General features: G+C 29.8%; 2 protein-coding genes across 3 annotated transcripts; both read right to left on the reverse strand.

The window, feature by feature from the left end:
- Window positions 1-1,634: 1,634 nt before the first annotated feature.
- LOC110641062 (probable leucine-rich repeat receptor-like protein kinase At1g35710) lies at window positions 1,635-6,050 on the reverse strand. 2 transcript variants are annotated; one of them, XM_021792656.2, is made up of 2 exons: window positions 2,486-6,050; window positions 1,635-2,074 (listed from the first exon to the last, which is right to left on the reverse strand). In XM_021792656.2, the coding sequence occupies exons 1-2, from the start codon at window positions 5,757-5,759 to the stop codon at window positions 1,722-1,724; spliced, it is 3,627 nt and encodes a 1,208-aa protein (XP_021648348.2). In that variant the 5' UTR covers window positions 5,760-6,050; the 3' UTR covers window positions 1,635-1,721. The 2 variants fall into 2 exon arrangements, with proteins under 2 accessions (XP_021648348.2, XP_057992935.1); XM_058136952.1 differs by having other exon boundaries at window positions 1,863-2,061.
- Window positions 6,051-11,491: 5,441 nt separating this feature from the next.
- Window positions 11,492-12,320, reverse strand: LOC110641053 (uncharacterized). Its single transcript, XM_021792648.2, has one exon. It carries the CDS (start codon window positions 12,185-12,187, stop codon window positions 11,672-11,674), a length of 516 nt encoding a protein of 171 aa, XP_021648340.1. The 5' UTR covers window positions 12,188-12,320; the 3' UTR covers window positions 11,492-11,671.
- Window positions 12,321-20,666: the final 8,346 nt, after the last annotated feature.

Below are 20,666 nucleotides of genomic sequence, written 5' to 3' on the forward strand. Positions count from 1 at the left end.
AACTTTAAAAATATAGTTATAAAATGACAAAGTAATTATTATCGTTGTTAAAGAAAAAACTTAAAATTAATTTTAAGTTTTTAAATATAAAAAATGTATTTTTTTTATAATAAATAAATATTTTATATTATTAATAAAAAAAATATTTTAATAAAATTATAATGTGTTAATTAAAATATTAAAATTATAAATAAAAAATATAAAAGCATTAATAATATTAATTTTTGAGTTAAATAAAAAAGGATAATATGATCTAAATAAAAAATAAAATCGAATGTTATCAGCTGATGAGAAACAATTCTAAATATAGAGTTAATATAAACTGCAGCTGAATTACCCATCAGATATCAGCTTTACTTTTTGTAAGTTTATTAAACACTCTAATTTATTTATTTAGGTGTTTATCAGCTATCAGATATATCCAATAAGTAAACCCAACATTCCCTAAGCAATTATGTGATGTACAAATTATTGAATAATTTGTTATTATTGTTACTCATGTTATTATTGAATAATTAAGTATAAATTAGATATATAAGCAATTACGTGATGTACAAATTATATATATATATATATATATATATATTAAATTTCAGAGACTTAAATATAAGGCTTTCTTGATACACATATTTTCCTTAAGACACAAATTTTAAAATTTTTTGAGTTTATGAAAAAAAATATTTAACGAGCTATATTTGTAAACTTTTTTTTATGAAAAAATATACTTAAGGAGATGCTTTCATTCATAAACTGCCATGCTATGGAAAGGAAGGTTGCTTTCTTCTTCTTCTTCTTCATTTCTTGTCGTGGACTTGACCAGTTTCTGGTCTGTTGCGCAACCAGTTTCCAGCTTCATTTTATGCTTTTCCTTGGACATAGCTTACTATGTTAGCAATAAGCTGAAAGTGCAAGTATTTTAATGCCAATTAATACTCCAGCGTAAATGAAGTAATATTTGGACAAATTTAACAATTTCTAACATGTTATCAGGAAATCTGTTTTGCTGCAAACTATTCTCTGGTCGCATGAGATCCCTACCCATAAAGGTGATGCCCATCTTAGAATATATGAATTCGATTTTATTCAATCAAACTTTGCTTTAAGTTAATTGCTTCCCAAGGACTGGAATTAAGACTTAATAAATGTGGTTAAAGAGTATTTGGGGAGTCAATTTTTTGAAGTTGCCTCATCTAACGAAGGGTTGATGTGCTTTCCTTTTCTTTCTCACTCTCTTTATAGATTTTTTTTTTATTATATTAAACATTTAAAGATGGATTAACCACATGATAATTGTGTCCCCACTACCTAAAGTAGATGGTCTTGTTATTTGTTTTTCCTTCCAATTCGTTTTTGCATCAACACATCAATTCTGCCTTTAAAGCAGATTAAAGTTTAATCTACTTTGCCAAGAACCACTACATTCTATTGCTTTACAAACATGCTTTCTTCACACCTACCATTACTTTGCATAGCATTGGCCAACAAATTTCCAGCATTCAGAGACAAATCGGTAGTCAATTCAAATCCTTATTATTGTCTTGGTCATTTCTTTCAGGTGAAGTCCTGATTCCAATACATTTCCCTGCTTATCTAAACGTCGATTCAAAGCAAGAGCAAGCAAAAACAAGAAATGAAAAGGGAAAGATAATAAAAGGAAAACAAGAAATGCACAAACAGGATGCAGCTCTGGGAAGAGATGCATCCAAATGAAAATTGTATAACTACAAAAGTTCTCCTAAAGTAAACATTCCGAATGGCTTCCACAGTGCTTTCACTTTCATTGATAGCTTTTGAGATACTTGTTGCATGGTTGGCCGAGACCTTGGATTGGCATGGAGGCAAGCAAATGCTAATTTCACTATGGAAACTACTTCCGCTGCTTCCTTATTTGTGGGTGGTGGGAGGCGTTGGTCCAATGTATCTTTCAGGAGAATTTCGTAGGTAGCTGATGGTGTTGATGTTGATAGAGACAGGATTATATCCCCTGGATGCCTTCCCATGATCACTTCCAGTGATACCACTCCAAAGCTATACACATCACACTTCTCATTTGCTTCCATGCTGTAGGCAAGTTCTAATAGAATAATATATAAGGATATTTAATTTAGTTGATAAATTAGACAAATCTACTTATAAGTAGAAAATAAAAAATATCAACATAATCTAACACCCAATCACATATTTTTTGTCATTTTAACAAATTAAAAATTTTTAAAAACCTTTTAACAAAAATATTTAAATTATTTAAAAGTTAATTTTAAATAATTTTATTAAATAATTATTTATTTATTTTTAAATTAATTTAAAAATTAAAAAAAAAATTTAAGTCAAAAGTTAAAAGTAAAAATTATAATTCCAAAAAAGAGGGATATGTGAATAATTCAGTTGCAAAACACAAATTTTTCCATATATCATATAAAATTCAGCTTAATTATTTTCAAGTAATTAACCAAGGCAAGACAAACATAGAGCAAGAACAAATAACCTGGAGCGAAATAGCCAAATGTGCCAGCCAAAGATGTCCAACGGGTAGAGTCCAGCTTCAAAATCCTTGCTGTGCCAAAGTCGGAGATGTGAGCCACTTGCTCTGAATCCATCAATATATTGTTGCTTGATATGTCACGATGAACAATAGGAGGTGAGCAATCATGGTGCATATAAGTTAAGGCACTGGCCACTCCTTTCACAACATTTATTCTTGTGATCCATTTTAACTCCTCGGCTTTTACCTTCTCCTGAAGTATCTTTCCCAAGCTTCCTCCTCCAAGGAACTCGTAAACCAAATATAAGTACTGTGCATGCAAACAGAAACCATGGAACTTCACAATATTTCGGTGTCTTGTTTTGGTTAATGCACAAATTTCACTTGTAAAAGCCTTTAAATTGGACATTTCAATCCCTTCATGTTGGTGAAGCTTCTTCACAGCAACAACCTGACCAGTTGGAAGCTCTGCTTTGTAAACAGTCCCACATCCTCCCACTCCAATACAATGCTTGGAGCTGAATCTCTCTGTTGCTGCCATTATGTTTTCATGTACCACTTTCCCATCATAGCTGCATATTGCAAATATATTATCCTTTCCTTCTTCTTTGGCTTCATCTGCGATCCCGGCTCTTTTTCTAACAAGAGAAACAACTCCAGAAATGACAAATACAAGGACAAAGGTGCTTGAAAGTGGAACTGCGATCAATATAATTGCCTTGTTGCCATCTTTTCTGCGCAATCTGCTTATCTTTGTGGAAGAGCAAGCTTTAAAACGAGGATTGTTGCCACATAAACCTTTATTATTAGTCAATGCCGCTACTGGTGCCCAGCTAAAGGCTTTATTGTTGGGAAGTGGACCCTCCAATTGATTGAAGGAGATATTAACAGCAGTCAAGCTCAACATTTCACTGAAAGTGGATGGGATGGAACCTGAGAGTTCATTGTGGGAGAGATTTAATGTCTCTAAGTCACGCAAATATCCAAGCTCCGGTGGTATCTCTCCTTCAAGCAAATTGTAACTTAGATCGAGCATTTGCAAAGAAAGTAACTTGCCAACTTGAAATGGAACACTTTTACTGAACCTGTTTTTGCTTAAGTTCAAGAACTGTAGTTTTAAGCAGTCTTTCAGTTCTGGAATCAATCCTGTGAGATCATTTACTGCAAGGCTAAGATCAGTAAGCTCGGATAACATTCCAAGTTCTGAGGGAATATTACCTGAAAGTTTGTTATTGTTCAATTTAAGTTTGAACAACAACTTCAATGCCCCTAGTTCCTTTGGAATATTCCCTACCAGACAATTTTGGGAGAGGTCAAGTACCTGCAATTGATTTGCTTTCCCAAGCTCCGGTGGTATCCCACCAGAAATTCCATTGTTGGACAATTTCAAGAGTGTCAGATTACGACAATGCCCCCAATTTTGAGAAAGCTCACCATGCAACCTATTGTAGCTCAGATCAATGAATTTCAAATTTGGGTATATGCCAAAATCTTCTGATATGTGTCCATCTAGTTTATTTCTTTCAAGCCTAACTCTGATTAAGCTTGTGCAGTTCTTCAAACTTTTTGGTATGGAACCCACAAAACTATTATTACCCATGACGAAAATTTCAAGTACTCCACCAAGGCATATGTTTTGGGGTAAATATCCAGACAACATATTATCAGCCAGTTGCAATGATTTTAAAGATGTAAAATTATGCATTTCCAGAGGGATTGGGCCACTAAGATTGTTCATGAATAACCTAAGGTCAGTAAGGTACTTGAGCTTTCCTATCTCTGGAGGAATTTGGCCGGAAAAATGATTGATTGATAGTTCCAACTCTGTGAGCTTGGTTAAGTTCCCTATGGTGGAAGGAATTGATCCAGAAAGCATGTTGTTATGAAGGTACAGAAGAGTTAAGTTGCTCAAATTTCTTATAGATGCGGGGATGGGACCGCTGAGATTGTTTGTTGACAGGTCAAGCTCAATAAGAGATTGCAGCTTTCCTAATTCAAGAGGGATAGTTCCAGAAAGATGATTATGATAAAGGTATAGAAATTCTATACTGCCTAAATTTGCAACAGAAGCAGGAATTGAACCTGTTAAGCCATTGTCATTCAGTCCAATCCAATTCAGGGATTTCAGCAATAGAACTTCTGGAGGGATGAATCCTGAAAGCTTGTTGAAACCAAGGTCTAAAAATTCTAGGATGCTCAAGTTTCCTATAGAAGTGGGAATTGGACCTTGAAGACTATTAGAATGCAAACAAAGCTCACGAAGACATTTTAGTGACTCTAATTCTTTGGGAATGAATCCAGTAAGCTTGTTGTTTACAATATAAAGGGAAGTTAAATTTTTCAGGTTTCCCAAAGTAGCTGGAATAGGACCTGTGAGACTGTTGTTTGTCAAAACAAGTTCTTTAAGGGATATTAACATTCCTATTTCCATAGGAATTAAACCAGACAGTCTGTTGTCATGAAGGTGTAGAATGGTAAGTTTGCCCAAATTTCCTATGGAAGCAGGAAGTCGACCTGTGAGCTTGTTGTGAGACAAAAAGGCAGCACTGAGTGACCTCAACTTTCCAATTTCCCGAGGGATTGAACCAGAAAGTTTGTTGTCACGAAGGTTTAGAGCTCTTAGTTCAATCAAATTTCCTATAGAAGCAGGAATAGGACCTGTCAGATTGTTGTAAGAAAAAACAAGCACATCGAGAGATTTTAACATCCCTATCGTCCAAGGTAGAGATCCAGCAATCTGATTATAGTGGACAAGCAAGCAGCGAAGACTTGCCATCAAACCTATCTCAGATGGTACATTACCAGAGAAATTATTAACAGCCAAGTCTAGATACATGAGCTTGGAAAGGTTACTGATGTGGGGGGGAATGCTTCCATGGAGAAAGTTGTGAGAAAGGTCAAGGCTGATAAGGTTAGGGAAAGATGAGAAGTTGAAGAATTGTAAAGTACCTCTTAAACCACTGAAGGAAAGGTCTATGTGTATGACATGTCCAGATTCATCACAAGTGATCCCAACCCATTGGCAAGGGGAACTATTGATGTCAGCTTTGAGATCAGAAGAAGTGGAGTTATGATGAACAAAATTCCAAGAGCAAAGGAGGCAATTAGTGGGCTCGTCAAGGCTGTCTTTCCATTTGAGAAGAGCGTCTACTTCTTGTCCTTTCATCTGGACAGCTGATTTATTAGAAGCAAAAGCTAAAACAACATTGGAAAAAAATAACAGTACAATGAAGATGGTAAGGATGAAAGGCAATCTTTTAATTAGTGAGAATGCCATGGCTTTAGCTGTAAGGAAGGTGGGTGGTAGAATGGCTTGGATGCTATTGTTACTAAATTATATAGAGGTGATGAATTCATAAAGTGCTTTTTTTATTCTTATTAAAAGCTTAATTTCAGTCGTAGTGATAAAACTTTATCATTGATTTCAATACCCAACCGAACTATAATTTATATGAGAAAAATCACGGAACATTGATAATTGCTTCAATAAGGTTACTATATGCAAATTTTTACGGTATTTGCTGGAGTTGATGAGTCTTTGGTGAATATTTGGTGAAAAAATATTTGTACAAAAAATTAAAAAAAAAAAATCATACCTAATCACGGTATAAGTATGGTATTTGTTGACTTAAAAAAGACACTCCTTAACCTCTAAAAAAAAAAGAGTACTAGAGCTTTAGTGTAGTTGTAAGTATGTTGTGCAGAGAGAAAAGAGTGAGCTGAAAAGAGAGTTTGAAAAGCCAAGAAAATGAAGAAAAAAAAACTTGGCATTAGTTTTGAAAATTCTCTGTTTATCAATGAAATTAGACATTTGTCCATGTATTGCATTTTTTTTTATTTTCAAATTATTATTATATAAAATTGTAGGGTGTCACTTTATTATTTGATCCCATTTTAAAACTTTATTGCAATCTTTAAGCATCTAATACTAATAATTTAATTTATAACTAAAAAAATAAGTTAAAATGAATTTCAAATTTAATTAGGACTTATCAAAATCATCATTTTCATATGATACTTAGGGGACACTGTATTTATATTAATATTTAGAAGCTTATTATATGGTCATGAAATGTTATCATTTAAAAGAGTGTTTTAATTAGAGTAAAAAAATAATATTTATATTTTCACATTAAATAACTATATAAACATAACAATTAATAGTTAAAATTTATCTGCTAATAGCTGACCACATCTTTTAACTGAAACAACATTAATATTCATAAGATAGGTAACCAGAAAGTATAAATACACAAAGCAAGTCTTGATGTTCAGTTTTTGAGACTCTGACGCGGAGAATTGTGACCTTGGAATGGAGCCCACATGATAATCATGACATTATTAAATATAAACCTAGAAAAGACAGCTGATTATTCCAGTTTCCACTCTAATAATACACATCAGAGTTGCTAGATTATTCCAGTCTCCACGACAACCGTTTTAGTATAACCAATGACGATCAAAAGGGATTAAAATATGCTTAAAACCCACCATGATTTGTTTCAGGCAAAGCAACAAGCACATTGTGGGAAAAAAAAAAAAAAAAACAAGCAATAGCACGCCAACTAATCAGATTGCGGTCTAGGGGATAATATTTTTGAATTGGAATGCATCATCACTGCTTTAAGAAAGGTGGGTATAAATTAATTAATTCAAAGTACGGTCAGATAAACTTTAGGACTGGTAATGGGAATACACTAACAAAATAGCAATAACAGCTAAAAGGGTGAAAAGCTTGCTGACCGTTTGGCCCATTTCAGAGCATTCAGTGTTCTCTACAGGCAGTCAGGAAGCGTTCGTCGTTGATCGTTCTAGTCATCCCTTGTAAAGACACCGTGGTATAGCTGCTCAAAGACGGGTCGCTTCAACCACAAATTTGACAAAACAAACAATACCAAGACTTCCTGTTCTTTATCCAAGTTCAGTCTTACCAAAATATCAATCCACTACGAAGAATATCTATACCTTTGTATGGAGTCGCCGGCAAGCAACGCCGTGGTGGTTGGTTCCGATTTGACAACAGTAGAAATGCTTAGATAAAGGTTAGAGGGGATAATTTTATACACCACCCGCAAATACAATATAAATATAATATAAAAATATGAGATTTGAGTTATGCTTATTCATATTTATATTGAATTCGTGTCGATCCAACCATTTATGACACCAGTATAATCATGTCGTGTCACAGGGTAACCCGCTAACTCGACTTGATACATTTATAACACGATTTAATACTCATGTAAGTGTTGACTCGTGACCTACTAACCCATTTTAGCGTATTACATGTCAAATCATGTTAAATGGGTGATATCGTATTTGTAACCCAATAATAGAAGGGTCGTATTCATATTTAAATTTTTTACATGATTTATTAATTTTGCTAGATTTATGTCGGCCTTAATCGTATTTGTGTCGCATATTAACACAACACAAACACGAACTGTCAATCCAAATAGCCACCCCTAGTTCGGTCCATGTTAGCGGCTTTATTAATGGTCAATAATTTGAAATTTGTTTATTTTCTTTTTATTTAATAGAAGTAAATCTGAGCATGAATCAAAAGCTTGATTAGTGTCTAATAGGGTTGATTTGTATGGCAAAAAAAAAATAATTCATATGATTAAGTCAAATCAGTTTAGAATTAAGTTTTAATTCTTATTGTTTGTTAATTTTTTATGGATCATCACATATACCAGAAATATTTAAAGAAATAGTGTTTTCTCATATAAAAAAAAATAAGTTTTTCTTTTATAACAGAGGGAGATCCACATATTTAAAGAGAGAACGCATGTACATTGAGTGCACAAAATAATTTCTCTTATCTTACCTCCTTCGTCTATTTTTAATTATCTATCATCTATTCACCTTTATTTTGCCTAAATTAAGGAGGAGAGAGAAAAAGATATTATACATTTTAAAAAAAATCATATTATTTAATAGAAATAAGGATAAAATTAAAAAATAAATAATTAGTACTTATTGAAATCAATAACGATAAATAATTATGAATAAAATAATTTTTAAAAATGGTAGATAAATTATAATTTTAACAGTTTCTTTTATAATTAATTTAAATTTTTAGTATATTACTTTTATTTATAAAATATAAATTACTTCTATTATTAAAAATAATTATTGATAAACTAACAAATATTGGATGGGTGGATAAGGGAAAGAAGAAAATAACTAGGTGAAAATACTTTTTCTTATTTGATAAAAGAGGAAAAATAAGGGAAGAAAGAAAAATAAGATTATTTTCTTTTAGTTATTTTCTCCTTAAATTGAAAAGAAAGTAAAAAATCAAATGAAAAAAATTAGACTTATACTAAAGAAATTACATATTTATTTTTTGATTTTAGTGTCAATTTTTATTTTTCCTTCTTTAACTTTTACTCAAAAGGAAAATAAAAGAAAGAATAATTTTTTTTCCTTCTTTTATTTTTCTTTCTCTCAAAATTTATCAAAATATAGTGTAAAATGTACTTTAATTTTAATAAGGTAATAATAAAAATTTTCTATTTTAATTTAACTAACTTTAAATTAATTAAATATTATTTTAATAAATGAATCAATGAGGAGCTTAATTAAATAAATTCAGTAAATTGATTCGATGCAATAATATTTATGTTTAATATTTAAAAAACCTAATTAAAAAAATTATATTTTAATATTATCACATAACTTTAATGTTGATATTTAAATGCTCATCCTTGTAAAATTTTTGTTAAGTGACTATCTCCCTCTCTCACCATCTTCTCTCTCCCTCAGCTCCACTTTTCTCCACTATTTTTCCTTTCAATCAATCAACTGCCTCTTTCTCTAGATATATATATATCCTACTTCTGAATGCAATGCAACGTAGCGTAATATATATTTGTGAAAATAATATAATTTGCTGTCTGAAGCTTATCTTAATTATCTAATGAAAAATGTCATGATCAAAGACGGCTTAGCGTACAAGCTTGGATGGACAAATGCATCCACAGAATTAAATTGTCGATTCCAGTGTCTGATTCCATTGTCTTTAATGAAGGGTGAATTGCTTGAGCCTAGCATACGAAAATTTCCTTGATCCTACCTCCTTCAGAAAATGAAAAACAATTGTAGCCTGGCTATAGCTATAAAAATTGAATATATATATATACATATATATATAGACCTCACAAAATTATAACTATTAAGTAATTTTTTTAATAATTCAATAACTACAATTCTATATGCTTGCCATTTCATATAATATGCGCATATAAAATCACCCATTTACAATAAAATTTCTCTTATGTTTCTTTCACACGCACAGCTCTTACCAACACTGTTTACAGCGGATATAAGGGACAGCAGTATAACTAATTTCCACCATAAGTTTAAGTGAATTGTCTACAATTTTCTTCAACTTCTGGCTGGATATTTCTTCTTGATTCCTAATGATTCTCCTGCCTCAATTTGAATAAATTTCCAACTTAAAACCTTTAAATAAAAATTTCAATTAATGCATGATATGTAAAAGTTGAATCTGGTCTGCATATAGAATTGTCTCCATATTTTATAGTGAGAAATCTTGTTGTAAATCACATAGGGAAAGTTGAATCCGAGGAATTGATATATTCAATTTAGGTCTAGGCAAGAATTTCTAACTGGATTAATGGTTTTGTGGGCAGCATACATATCAAAATCTCAAAATAGGTAGAATTTGGGTCTCTCTTAAGTGGTTCTTGGATGTGATAATCTGGGGATTCTAGTGAGGATTTGCGGATATAATTCAGCTGATTGTTTAGCACGTTTGGCAAAGGAGTATCCTCTGGGCACTCCCTTTTTTTTGGTTCTTCCAAACGGTTTGTTGCTTCATGATATAATAGAAATTCTTGAAACTTTTGTCTAAATTTGCTCTATTATGGGCTAAAAACACAAATATATATGAAACTCATATATTTAATAGGTGAGTTTCATCATGTACATTATATGTCTTTGATCCATAATAAATCAGATGTAAATACATTTATTTTCTATTTTTTAATATTCTCTTCCATTCTTATAATAATAATAATAATAATAATAATAATAATAATAATCTTCACATTTTCATTTTATAAGGAAAGGAAAAAAAAAAAACTGGTTGGAACGTTTTTAATAAAAGATTTAAGGGAGGATTTGAAAAAGAAAAATACAAGGAAAACAATATGTTTATATTGGTTTAAACGTTATTTTTTAAAGTGATATCATGACCTTTTTGTTTTGAAGTTTTTTATATCAAAGACATGTATGTGTGATTAAAAAATTTTATGATTCATATATAACAATAGATTTAAAAACTAAAAATTTTAATATTTAAAAATAAAAATGATTTTCAAAATGGATAATTTATTTTTGATTTAGATTCTTCTGTAATTAACCATTATGTAAGATGTAAAGTTTAACATTTTTCTTTTTCTTTTTATTTTCATTGTTAAATTCAAATATAATTTCTTTTTTCTTTTCTTATAGAATAAAAATGAGAAGTTTTTTTAGAAAAAATAATTATGTGAGTAAATAAGAACAAGAACAATATTCAAAAAATTTCCATAATATAAAAATATAAAATTATCAATTTTACTATTAAAAGGATTGCCACCTTAAATATTGTCAAGAAAAGAATTAAGCAACATGTTATCATGTCTGGGCTGCTAATTTTTTCAATTGGTTTTCTTTTGCAATTGATCGTTGACCTATTGGGCAAGAGCAGCAATATTTGATATATTGAAAATACTTCAAAGTCCACATAGAAAAGATACACAGCCTTTATTCTCAATAAAATTATAATACCTGAGCATACTGCAGAAGTAGGGGAAAAAATAATAGGTACAAAAAGAAGAATCTCAGAGAAATTATTCTATGAAACTATTATGTATAACGGATTAATTTTAATGGAACTCATTTGAGACCTACCATAATCGGTGATTATAATAAAATTTTTATACACATAACAATTATATTTTGAAATTTCTCATGATGAGAGATTTTTTTGTTCTGAGCTGCTGGCAGAAGGAAAAGGTTTGTATATGCAAGGCTGTTGCCTGCTGGGTTACATTTGGCTGCATAAGCTGACAACGTTGGATGTAGTTTCAATACCAGCGGTTGCAAGTTTAAAAGCCTCTGAAGCACCTTCATTTTTGTCCTGAGGGAAAAAAAATGATACAATAGAGAGCTTGTTTAGCTAATTACAAGAAGGTCATATACATTCAATCTCAAACTAAGGTTATTTACCTGATCCTTATTTTGCTGCCTCTTAGCTTGTAGCAAAGTATAATTATCAAGAAACAAAGCATCCTTGTGATGATTCACATCTTTATCTCGATAACAAGCACAACAAAGATCATAGGTATTACCAGGACCATTGAAGCATTGAACACAAGTAAAGTACACTCCATCAAGAAAGACTCTGCACTCATCGCAAAAGTAAACTCTTTTGCTCGAGCATATGTAGTGCACAGTGATAAATTCATCGAAATCCAAGGCGCCATTACCGTCCTTGTCTAGCTTTCTAAAGAAGTCAGGAGAAGAAAGTATTTTAAAGCCCTTCTGCTTAAGGTATTGCGCATATTCGTTGAAACTAATTTTCCCATCTCCGTTTGCATCAATTGCTTGGAAAGTATCGGTTGTCAATCGCTTCTGTTTGCCTGACAAGTTTGCATAGTAAGCCTTAGCCGTCTCTGATATCTCCTCCATGTCTGTGCGGATCTATATGTATGGGTGTGGCGGTCTCTTCTTAAAATAAAAAGCGTTGGTGCTATATATATATATATTTCCTTCACCATCTCTTGACCTTTTCCAAATTGATGTTTACTAAGTAATACTGAATAAGGAATTTATTTTCTGAAAACAATATAATTTGAAGTTTCCTTGTATTTTCTTCTACATAAATAATCGCTAGGAATCATGTTAATTATCTTATGAAAAATGTCATATTCAAAGATGGCTTAGCATACGAGCTTGGTTGGACAAATGCATCCAAGGAATTAAATTGTCTTTTCCCGTGTGTGATTCCATTGACTTTCATGAAGGGTGAATTGCTTGAGCCTAGCATACGAAAATTTCCATGATCCAACCTCCGCAGAAAATGAAAAAGAATTGTAGCCCTGCTATAGCTGTATATGCTCTTAATTAACTTTTTCCCAATGGATTGAGAGTTTTGAGTCTATTTATTATACTAGGTTAGAAAGTCATAAAGTTTTCTCTTTCTAGTCATCTCTAGAGAGAATTTTCTTTGGCTTTTGGTTTTCATCTAGGAGCCAGTCTTCTTTCAAGCAATTTCTCAGCTTCCTCTGCCCCTAGCGGTCGATTTATGGGTTTAACACTCTCTCCTCAGTGGGTCGAGAATGCATATAGTTTTATTTTGCTTGGGTTGCAGGTTTGAGAAAATATGAGAGGGTGGTTCTTGTAACCTGTTATGTCTTCTTGTAATGCAAAGGCTATGTCTTTGTGCATGGGGCGTTTTGGTCTACGGCTAGGCGCAGGGCAACTTGCGGGACGGCATCGACGCCTCTGGTTGCGTCCAGTCCTTTTATGGCCGAGAGCGTCTTGAGCTTTGCTCCGCCTAACCATTTGAGCTTATGAGTTTCTAGCTTTGGATGTGCAGCGGAGAGATGGTAATTTCGAGCAAAGGTTCCTTCGACTATCGACTATAGCTTTGAACGTTTTTTTAAATTTTTAATTATTTTATTATTAATAATAATTATTATTTATTATTTATTTTTTTAATTTTAATTTTAATTTTTTATTTTATTAAATTTTAATTTAATTTTAAATTAAATATTATTTTTTAATTCATATTTTAAATAAATTAAAAATATTATTTTAATAAATAAAATCATAATATTTAATATTATATATTATAATATTTTTATTATAAATATTTTTTTAATTTAAAATTAAATTAAAATTTAATGAAATAAAAAAATAAAATTAAAAAAATAAATAATAAATAATAAATAATAATTATTATTATTATTAATAAAATAATTAAAAATTTTAAAAAGCGTTTATCTTTTCTTAAATTTTTTTAATTATTTATTTTTTAATTTTAATTTTTTATTTTATTAAATTTTAATTTAATTTTAAATTAAAAAAATAATATTTATAATAAAAATTTAAAATATATAATATGTAATATTATAATTTTATTTATTAAAATAATATTTTTAATTTATTTAAAATATAAAATAAAATAATTAAAAATTTAAAGAAAAATTGGATGCTACTATCCAATTTTTTTTAAACTTTTTAATTATTTATTTTTTTAATTTTAATTTTATTTTATTAAATTTTAATTTAATTTTAAATTAAAAAATAATATTTTATAATAAAAATATTATAATATATATTATTAAATATTATAATTTTATTTATTAAAATAATATTTATATATTTTTTAAATTATAAAATAAAATAATTAAAAATTTAAAAAAAAAAGATTGGACACCACTATAAATACGTCTAACCTTTAATTTTTTTTAATTAATTTTTTATTATTTAAAGGAATACTGGACACTATTTCGAATAGCGTTCAGCTTTCCTTTCAAACTTTTCATCCCGATGCAATTGTAAATAGCGTCTGCACCTTAAAAATGCTATTATAATTAGCGTCTCACGCTCAATCCGTTCAACTCAATCCGTTCAACTCAGCACAATTCATTCTTTTTTGGTAATTAATTTAAAACTCACTTATTTTGATAAAATTTCATTTTTTATTATCCCATTTTGATAAAAAAAACCCACATTATTTCCACCTAAACCTAGAATTTATTTAGTTTTGGCCTTGGTCCCTTCCATTGGGTTTTAGGTGGATTGATTAGTTTTATCTTGACATGGGCCAAGTGACTTTTCTGTAATGCTTAGGTCTTGGAACTCATTTGTAATACTTTCTTCTATTCCTGTTTGGCATTAGATTTGGAAGGTTTAAATTATTTTTTGTTAATAAAAATATTATTTTTTATATTAAAAATATTATTATTTTAATATTTTTTAATTAAAATTTATTAAAATTAATTTTAAAATATTTTTTAATATTTTCTAATTTATATATTTAAAAAAATAAACTTTTTAATGATAATTTTAATAATAATACTAAACAGATCCTAAGTTATAACAAGAATAACAATAACAACAATAAAAATAAAGGTTATTCTTGTCTTCTGTATCTAGGGGTGTGCAAACGGTCCGTTCGGTTCCGAACCGAACCAAACCGATAAAATAAAAAATCGAAAATCGAAAATTTTAAAAATCGAACCGAACCGATTGAAAAGAGAAAATCGAATCGAATCGAATCGATAAATTTCGGTTCGGTTCGGTTTTAAACCGATCAAATCGAAATTTATAAAATTTCATATTTTTAACATTAAATCTAAATAATAAAAATATAAAAACAAAAAAAATTAGAAATCAAAACTCAAAATCTTTAGGTTCGGTTCGGTTTTCTTTTATTTTGATTAGGTTCGATTCGATTCAATTTAATTCGATTTTTTTCGATTTCCTATATATATTAATAATTTCGGTTCGGTTCGATTTTTTTAATTTTTTTATGAAAATAACCGAACCGAACTGATTAACAGAAATTATCAAAATTATAAATCGAACCGAATTGATTAAATTTTAAAAATGAACCGATTGAACCGAATTAATCAATTTCATTCAATTTTTCGATTTAAACCGAAAACTGCACACCCCTATCCTATCTGTATCCATGGCTTTGAAGAAATTGGTCTCAAATAGCTTCTCTCACTTGAAACCTTACTAGCCGCTGTATAGGCTTCATTTAGGCCCAAAATCACTTTCGAACCAAGCTTCAAATCTCATCCAATGGGACCAAGATGGGCCTACTCCTCCTATTTAGTGTGTATAGGGTAATTATTGTCTTGTTCCATCCACCGAATTGGAAGTCAGACCACAGAGACATTACTTCTATTAATTTATATGCTAATCAATCAAATAAAATTACATGTTTAGATTTGGAGATAATGTTAGAGTAAATTATATATTAATTTAAATTTTATTTAAATTTATATAAATAATTAAATTATTTTATATATTAAAATAATTTATTAATATTATAATTCAATCATTTATATTTATATTTATATATATATTTTTTTTTATCCGGGAGTTAGATTCCCAACAATATGCAATACCCATAAAATTAGTATAAGTTTATTTGTTACTCCTATCAAAACTACTAACTCACTAATTAAAAAGCATTCAAATAATCTCTAATGCTACTCAACAGATTTATATAATTTCTTTTTTTAAATTCAATCATTCGTAAATTAAAATATTATTATTATGTTTTTTAAATATTGTTGTTATATATATGTCCTTTGTTTATACATGGATTGAGCCTAGGAGAGAGTTATTATACTTATGAATGAAGCATCTAAGTATTTTTCCTCTGTTATCATAAAAATGTCTCATTTTAATTTCAAAGAATTATTATAATAATAATTAATTATAAATAGTAATTTAAAGAGGCGATGAAATAGGGAAATCATTGAGTACACCCAGTGTATAAAAAAATAGTGTATCATATACTCACATAAAAACAGTTACACAATAAAAATAAAAAGATGAAATACACTATTTTATTAGTAAAAGTGCACATACACTGAGTGTACTTAATAATTTACTGATAGAAAAAGTATAAATATTTACTCTTTTAATTTTCTTAATAATTTAATATAAAATAAAAAATATATATTCTTATTTTTTAAATATTAAGATTATAAAGAGCAACTATTTTTTTAATAGTTTTATTATTATTATTATTATTAAATGTGAAATTTGTATTCTTATGATAAATTATACAACTGATCAACATTATTGAATATTTCAAATCTTTTATATTATTTTTTTATAAGTTATAATTTTATTTATGCAAAAATATAATATATTGACTTTTATTTTCATTTTTATACTTTATTTTTAATTAGTAAAATATTTTATATTTTTTATCAAAAAAATAAAACTTTACACAATAAAATATAATTAAGTTTGCTTAACTTAAAGTGTCAAGTATTTTAAAAAAATTAAATATTATGATAAATAAAATAAAGTTTAATAATTTAGATAAATAAAATGATTCAATCATATTTTCATATATAAAAATATATATTATATTTAATTTTTGAATGTAGTTATAATAAAATTTATTTGTTTTAACAGATTGTTATAATAGGAAATTAATCTTGAAATTAAGAGTCATTATATATTTATATGATAATTTTTAACTTATTATAATGATTGTGGGGCTAAATATGAAATTGCTCTTTTAGCCCCACAATCATTATAATAAGTTAAAAAATATCATATTGATAAAAATTTATTCTGAGTATAGACCGGTAAAATATAAAATAAATAGGTTAGAAGTTCACCGGGTATGAACCTGGTGTGGATCTTCGGACGCTCAAATTGAAATTGATACGAGAGAATAGTGTATTGGATTGATTAAAAAGAAAGAGCATACATCTATCGATCATTTAATATATTTATATATGATATAAATAATGGTTAGTTATGATAAGTTAACTATGTAATTATATATATATTATTAATTAGTATAATTATAAAATTATATTTTTATTTATAGAGCATAATTATATATTGTTATATTTAACAATGATACCAAGATTATTTATCTTTAATCAATATTCTTTCTTTTTATTGAGTGGGATTTACGGTGATTGAATTAATTAAACGAATATCACAGTTTAACCATTAAATATAATTAGATTAATGAGCTATTCAAAAACTCAAATCAATGAGTTAATTTTATATATTTTAAGGAGATAAATATATATATATAAGGAAATTAAGTTTAAAATTTTTGGAGGCCATGCGCTCTCTTGCTCCTCTTTATCTCTCCCCCTGGAATCGAATTTCACAATTTAATTTGCTAATTAGTTGCATGTTTTAAAAATTAGAGAGGGCCTGATCAGCTGGTGGTTTCAGCTCAATTTTATATCGAGATCGACTATCTCGTTATAAAAATTATAATTTAGCTCATAATTATAGATAATTAATCAATTTTAATTTCAAATTATTAATCGAAACGGGATTATAGTACTAAAAAATGGCTAAAAAGTTTTCTAAACGAAGGCTAAGAGTAGATTGTCAAAATCTCTAAAAATTAATATATTGATTTTGTTTGTTTATAAATAGTTTGATATGTTTAGGAATAATTAATTACAACCAATCGTAACAGTATTTACTTTTCTAAATAATGATAGGCGAGGAAGATGAATTAACTGAACCACACTTCATATATAGCATACGTTTAAGCTATAAAAAATCGTTGCTTCATCATTGAATCTGGAAAAGTCTTTCTTCTTCACATCTACTAAAGAAAGCACATAATCTTGCAAACCCAAATCTTTGATCAACCTAAGTCATTCAGTGATGGCCTCTTGCAAGTTCTCCATCATTATTTTAGCTGTCTTCATCGTCGTGTCATTTTCAAATATGCATGTTGGTTTGGCAACTCGCAGCCTCCTCATGCAATTGCCATCGCCTGGCCCTGCTCCTTCTGATCCAATTCCTCAAGGCCACCAATTGCCAGCTTTTCAATTATTTTTTCCAAACACATGGTTGCATAAATTAATAGCACCTTCACCTCGACCATAAACTCGATCTCAAGGCACACTACGCAACTGCTCATCAAACTAAATTCACGTTCTTATGGGAATTTATAAATTATTTAGTTCATGTAAATTTATTTTCTTTCTTACTTTCTATATTGACTGAGTCTATGGGGAGTTCCATATATATGCGATTTCTTTCTTTTTTTTTTAATTTTTAATAAAATACTTATCCATTGCAAGATTTATTGATAATTTTAAAATATTTATTTTATTAAAAATTATGGATTCATTGAATATTAAAAATTATAAATACAATAAAAATATATTGCAAAGTATTAATTGTCAAATTTTTTCCTTCATTATATTTGCCAGAAAGGGTGTAGTGAGAAAAATGCAAGGGTGTAGGGCGTTCACCGAAAGCGACGCGCCATGCCGGCGCCCGGGTGTGGTGTTAAGTGAGCAAGGGTTCCCACATCTTGGACGGGTGTGGGTAAAGAAGTTAGTCCATAGGACAGATAGTAGAATAAATAGTGGAACAGAACAGAAGATAGACATAGAAAACAATAGAAGATATCATAAAAGGTGACCAATTAGGAAGGAGCAGGATAGGAGGAGGATCATGGTTGGTACTTGGAATGTTGGATCACTTACAGGAAAATTAATGGAGCTTGTGGATACCTTGAAAAGGAGAAGGGTGAATATTGCTTGCATTCAGGAGACTAAATGGGTATGAGAGAAAAGTAAGGAAGTGGGTAATTCAGGGTACAAACTGTGATTTACAGGAAAGGAGAAAAACAAGAACGGAGTGGGCATAATCATAGACAGGACATTGAAAGACGCAGTAATAGCTGTGAAAAGAGTAGGAGATAGAATTATACTAGTAAAGCTAGTACTAGAAGGAGAAACTATAAATATAGTTAGTGCTTATGCCCCACAAATAGGACTAGACAGTGAGAGTAAACAAAGGTTTTGGGAAAATATGTGATTTAATGCAAAACATACCGAATGAAGAGAATATTTTCATTGGTGGAGATTTGAATGGGCATGTAGGAAGTGATAGACAAGGTTATGAGAATGTTCATGGAGGTTTTGGTTTTGGCATCGAAATGAGGAGGGAAAAAGCATCTTGAATTTTGCTATGGCATACAACCTAATACTAGCAAATACCTACTTTATAAAAAGAGGGTCACATTTACTGACTTTCAAAAGTGAGCAACATAGAAGCCAAATCGATTTCCTCTTAACTAGGAAGACAAATAGAGATCTATGCAAGGATTGCAAGGTCATTCCAGGAGAAGCTTTAACAAGTTAACATCGGTTGGTGGTATTGGATGTCAAGTTTAGGAACAATTCAAGTAAGGTCAGAAGAAATAGTGTAACTCGAACAAAGTGGTGGGAGTTCAAAGGAGTAAAGCAATTGAAGTTCAAAAATGAGCTTCTCGAGTCCGACGTATGGAAGCTGGATATGGAGGCCAATGATATGTGGATACAGATGGCATCAAAGATTAGAGAAGTAGCTAGAAAAGTACTTGGAGAGTCTAAAGGACATGGACCACCCTCAAAAGAGAAATGGTGGTGGAATGAGGAAATACAAAAGGCAGTGAAGAGAAAAAGGGAATGGTATAAGGAATTACCTAAATGTGATAATAATGAGGCATATGAACAGTACAAGATAGCAAAGAAAGAGGCAAAAAAGGCAGTTAGTCAAGCAAGAGCACAGACCTTTGAAAAGTTATATGAGAAACTTGGAACTAAAGAAGGGGAGAAAGATATTTATAAATTAGCAAGGAGGAGAGAAAGGAAATGTCAAGATCTCAATCAAGTTAGGTGCATTAAGGATAAAGAAGGAAAAGTGTTGGTGAAAGATGAGGACATTAAAGAAAGATGGAGAAATTATTTTAATGATCTCTTTAATAATAGTCAAAATGGTAATAGCGTGAATATAGATTATAGAACAATAGAAAAGAATGTAAATTATACTAGAAGGATTAGATCTTTAGAAGTAAAGGAAGCACTTAAGAGAATGAAAATGGGTAAAGCCTGTGGACCCGATGAAATACCAATTGAAGTGTGGAAGTATTTGGGAGATATGGGAGTGGCGTGGTTAACTAAATTATTTAATAAGATTCTAAACTCAAAGAAAATGCCTGATGAATGGAGGAAGAGCATTTTAGTACCTATTTTTAAAAATAAGGGAGACATACAGAGTTGCTCAAACTATAGGGGGATTAAACTCATGAGCCATACTATGAAGTTGTGGGAGAGAGTTGTGGAGCATCGATTACGTCATGATACTTCTATCTCTCTCAATCAATTTGGTTTCATGCCCGGTCGTTTAACTATGGAAGTTATATTTTTCATTAGAAGCTTGATGGAGAAATATAGAGATGTGAAGAAAGATCTACACATGGTTTTTATTGATTTAGAGAAGGCTTATGACAGTGTTCTAAGAGAGGTCTTATGGAATGTGTTAGAACAAAAGAGGGTATCTATTAGGTACATACAAGTATTGACAGATATGTATGAAGGAGCAACTACTATTGTGCGCACAGTGGGAGGGGACACAAGAGATTTTCCGA

Source organism: Hevea brasiliensis, chromosome 15 (genome assembly GCF_030052815.1).
Source record: "Hevea brasiliensis isolate MT/VB/25A 57/8 chromosome 15, ASM3005281v1, whole genome shotgun sequence".
Lineage (NCBI taxonomy): Eukaryota > Viridiplantae > Streptophyta > Magnoliopsida > Malpighiales > Euphorbiaceae > Hevea > Hevea brasiliensis.

Coding starts and splice junctions, on each gene's coding strand:
- LOC110641062 (XM_021792656.2), bottom strand. CDS start 5,759: ATGGCATTCTCACTAATTAAAAGATTGCCTTTCATCCTTACCATCTTC. Junction 2,075..2,485: donor ATTTGGCTATTTCGCTCCAG/GTTATTTGTTCT, acceptor TTATTCTATTAG/AACTTGCCTACAGCATGGAA.
- LOC110641053 (XM_021792648.2), bottom strand. CDS start 12,187: ATGGAGGAGATATCAGAGACGGCTAAGGCTTACTATGCAAACTTGTCA.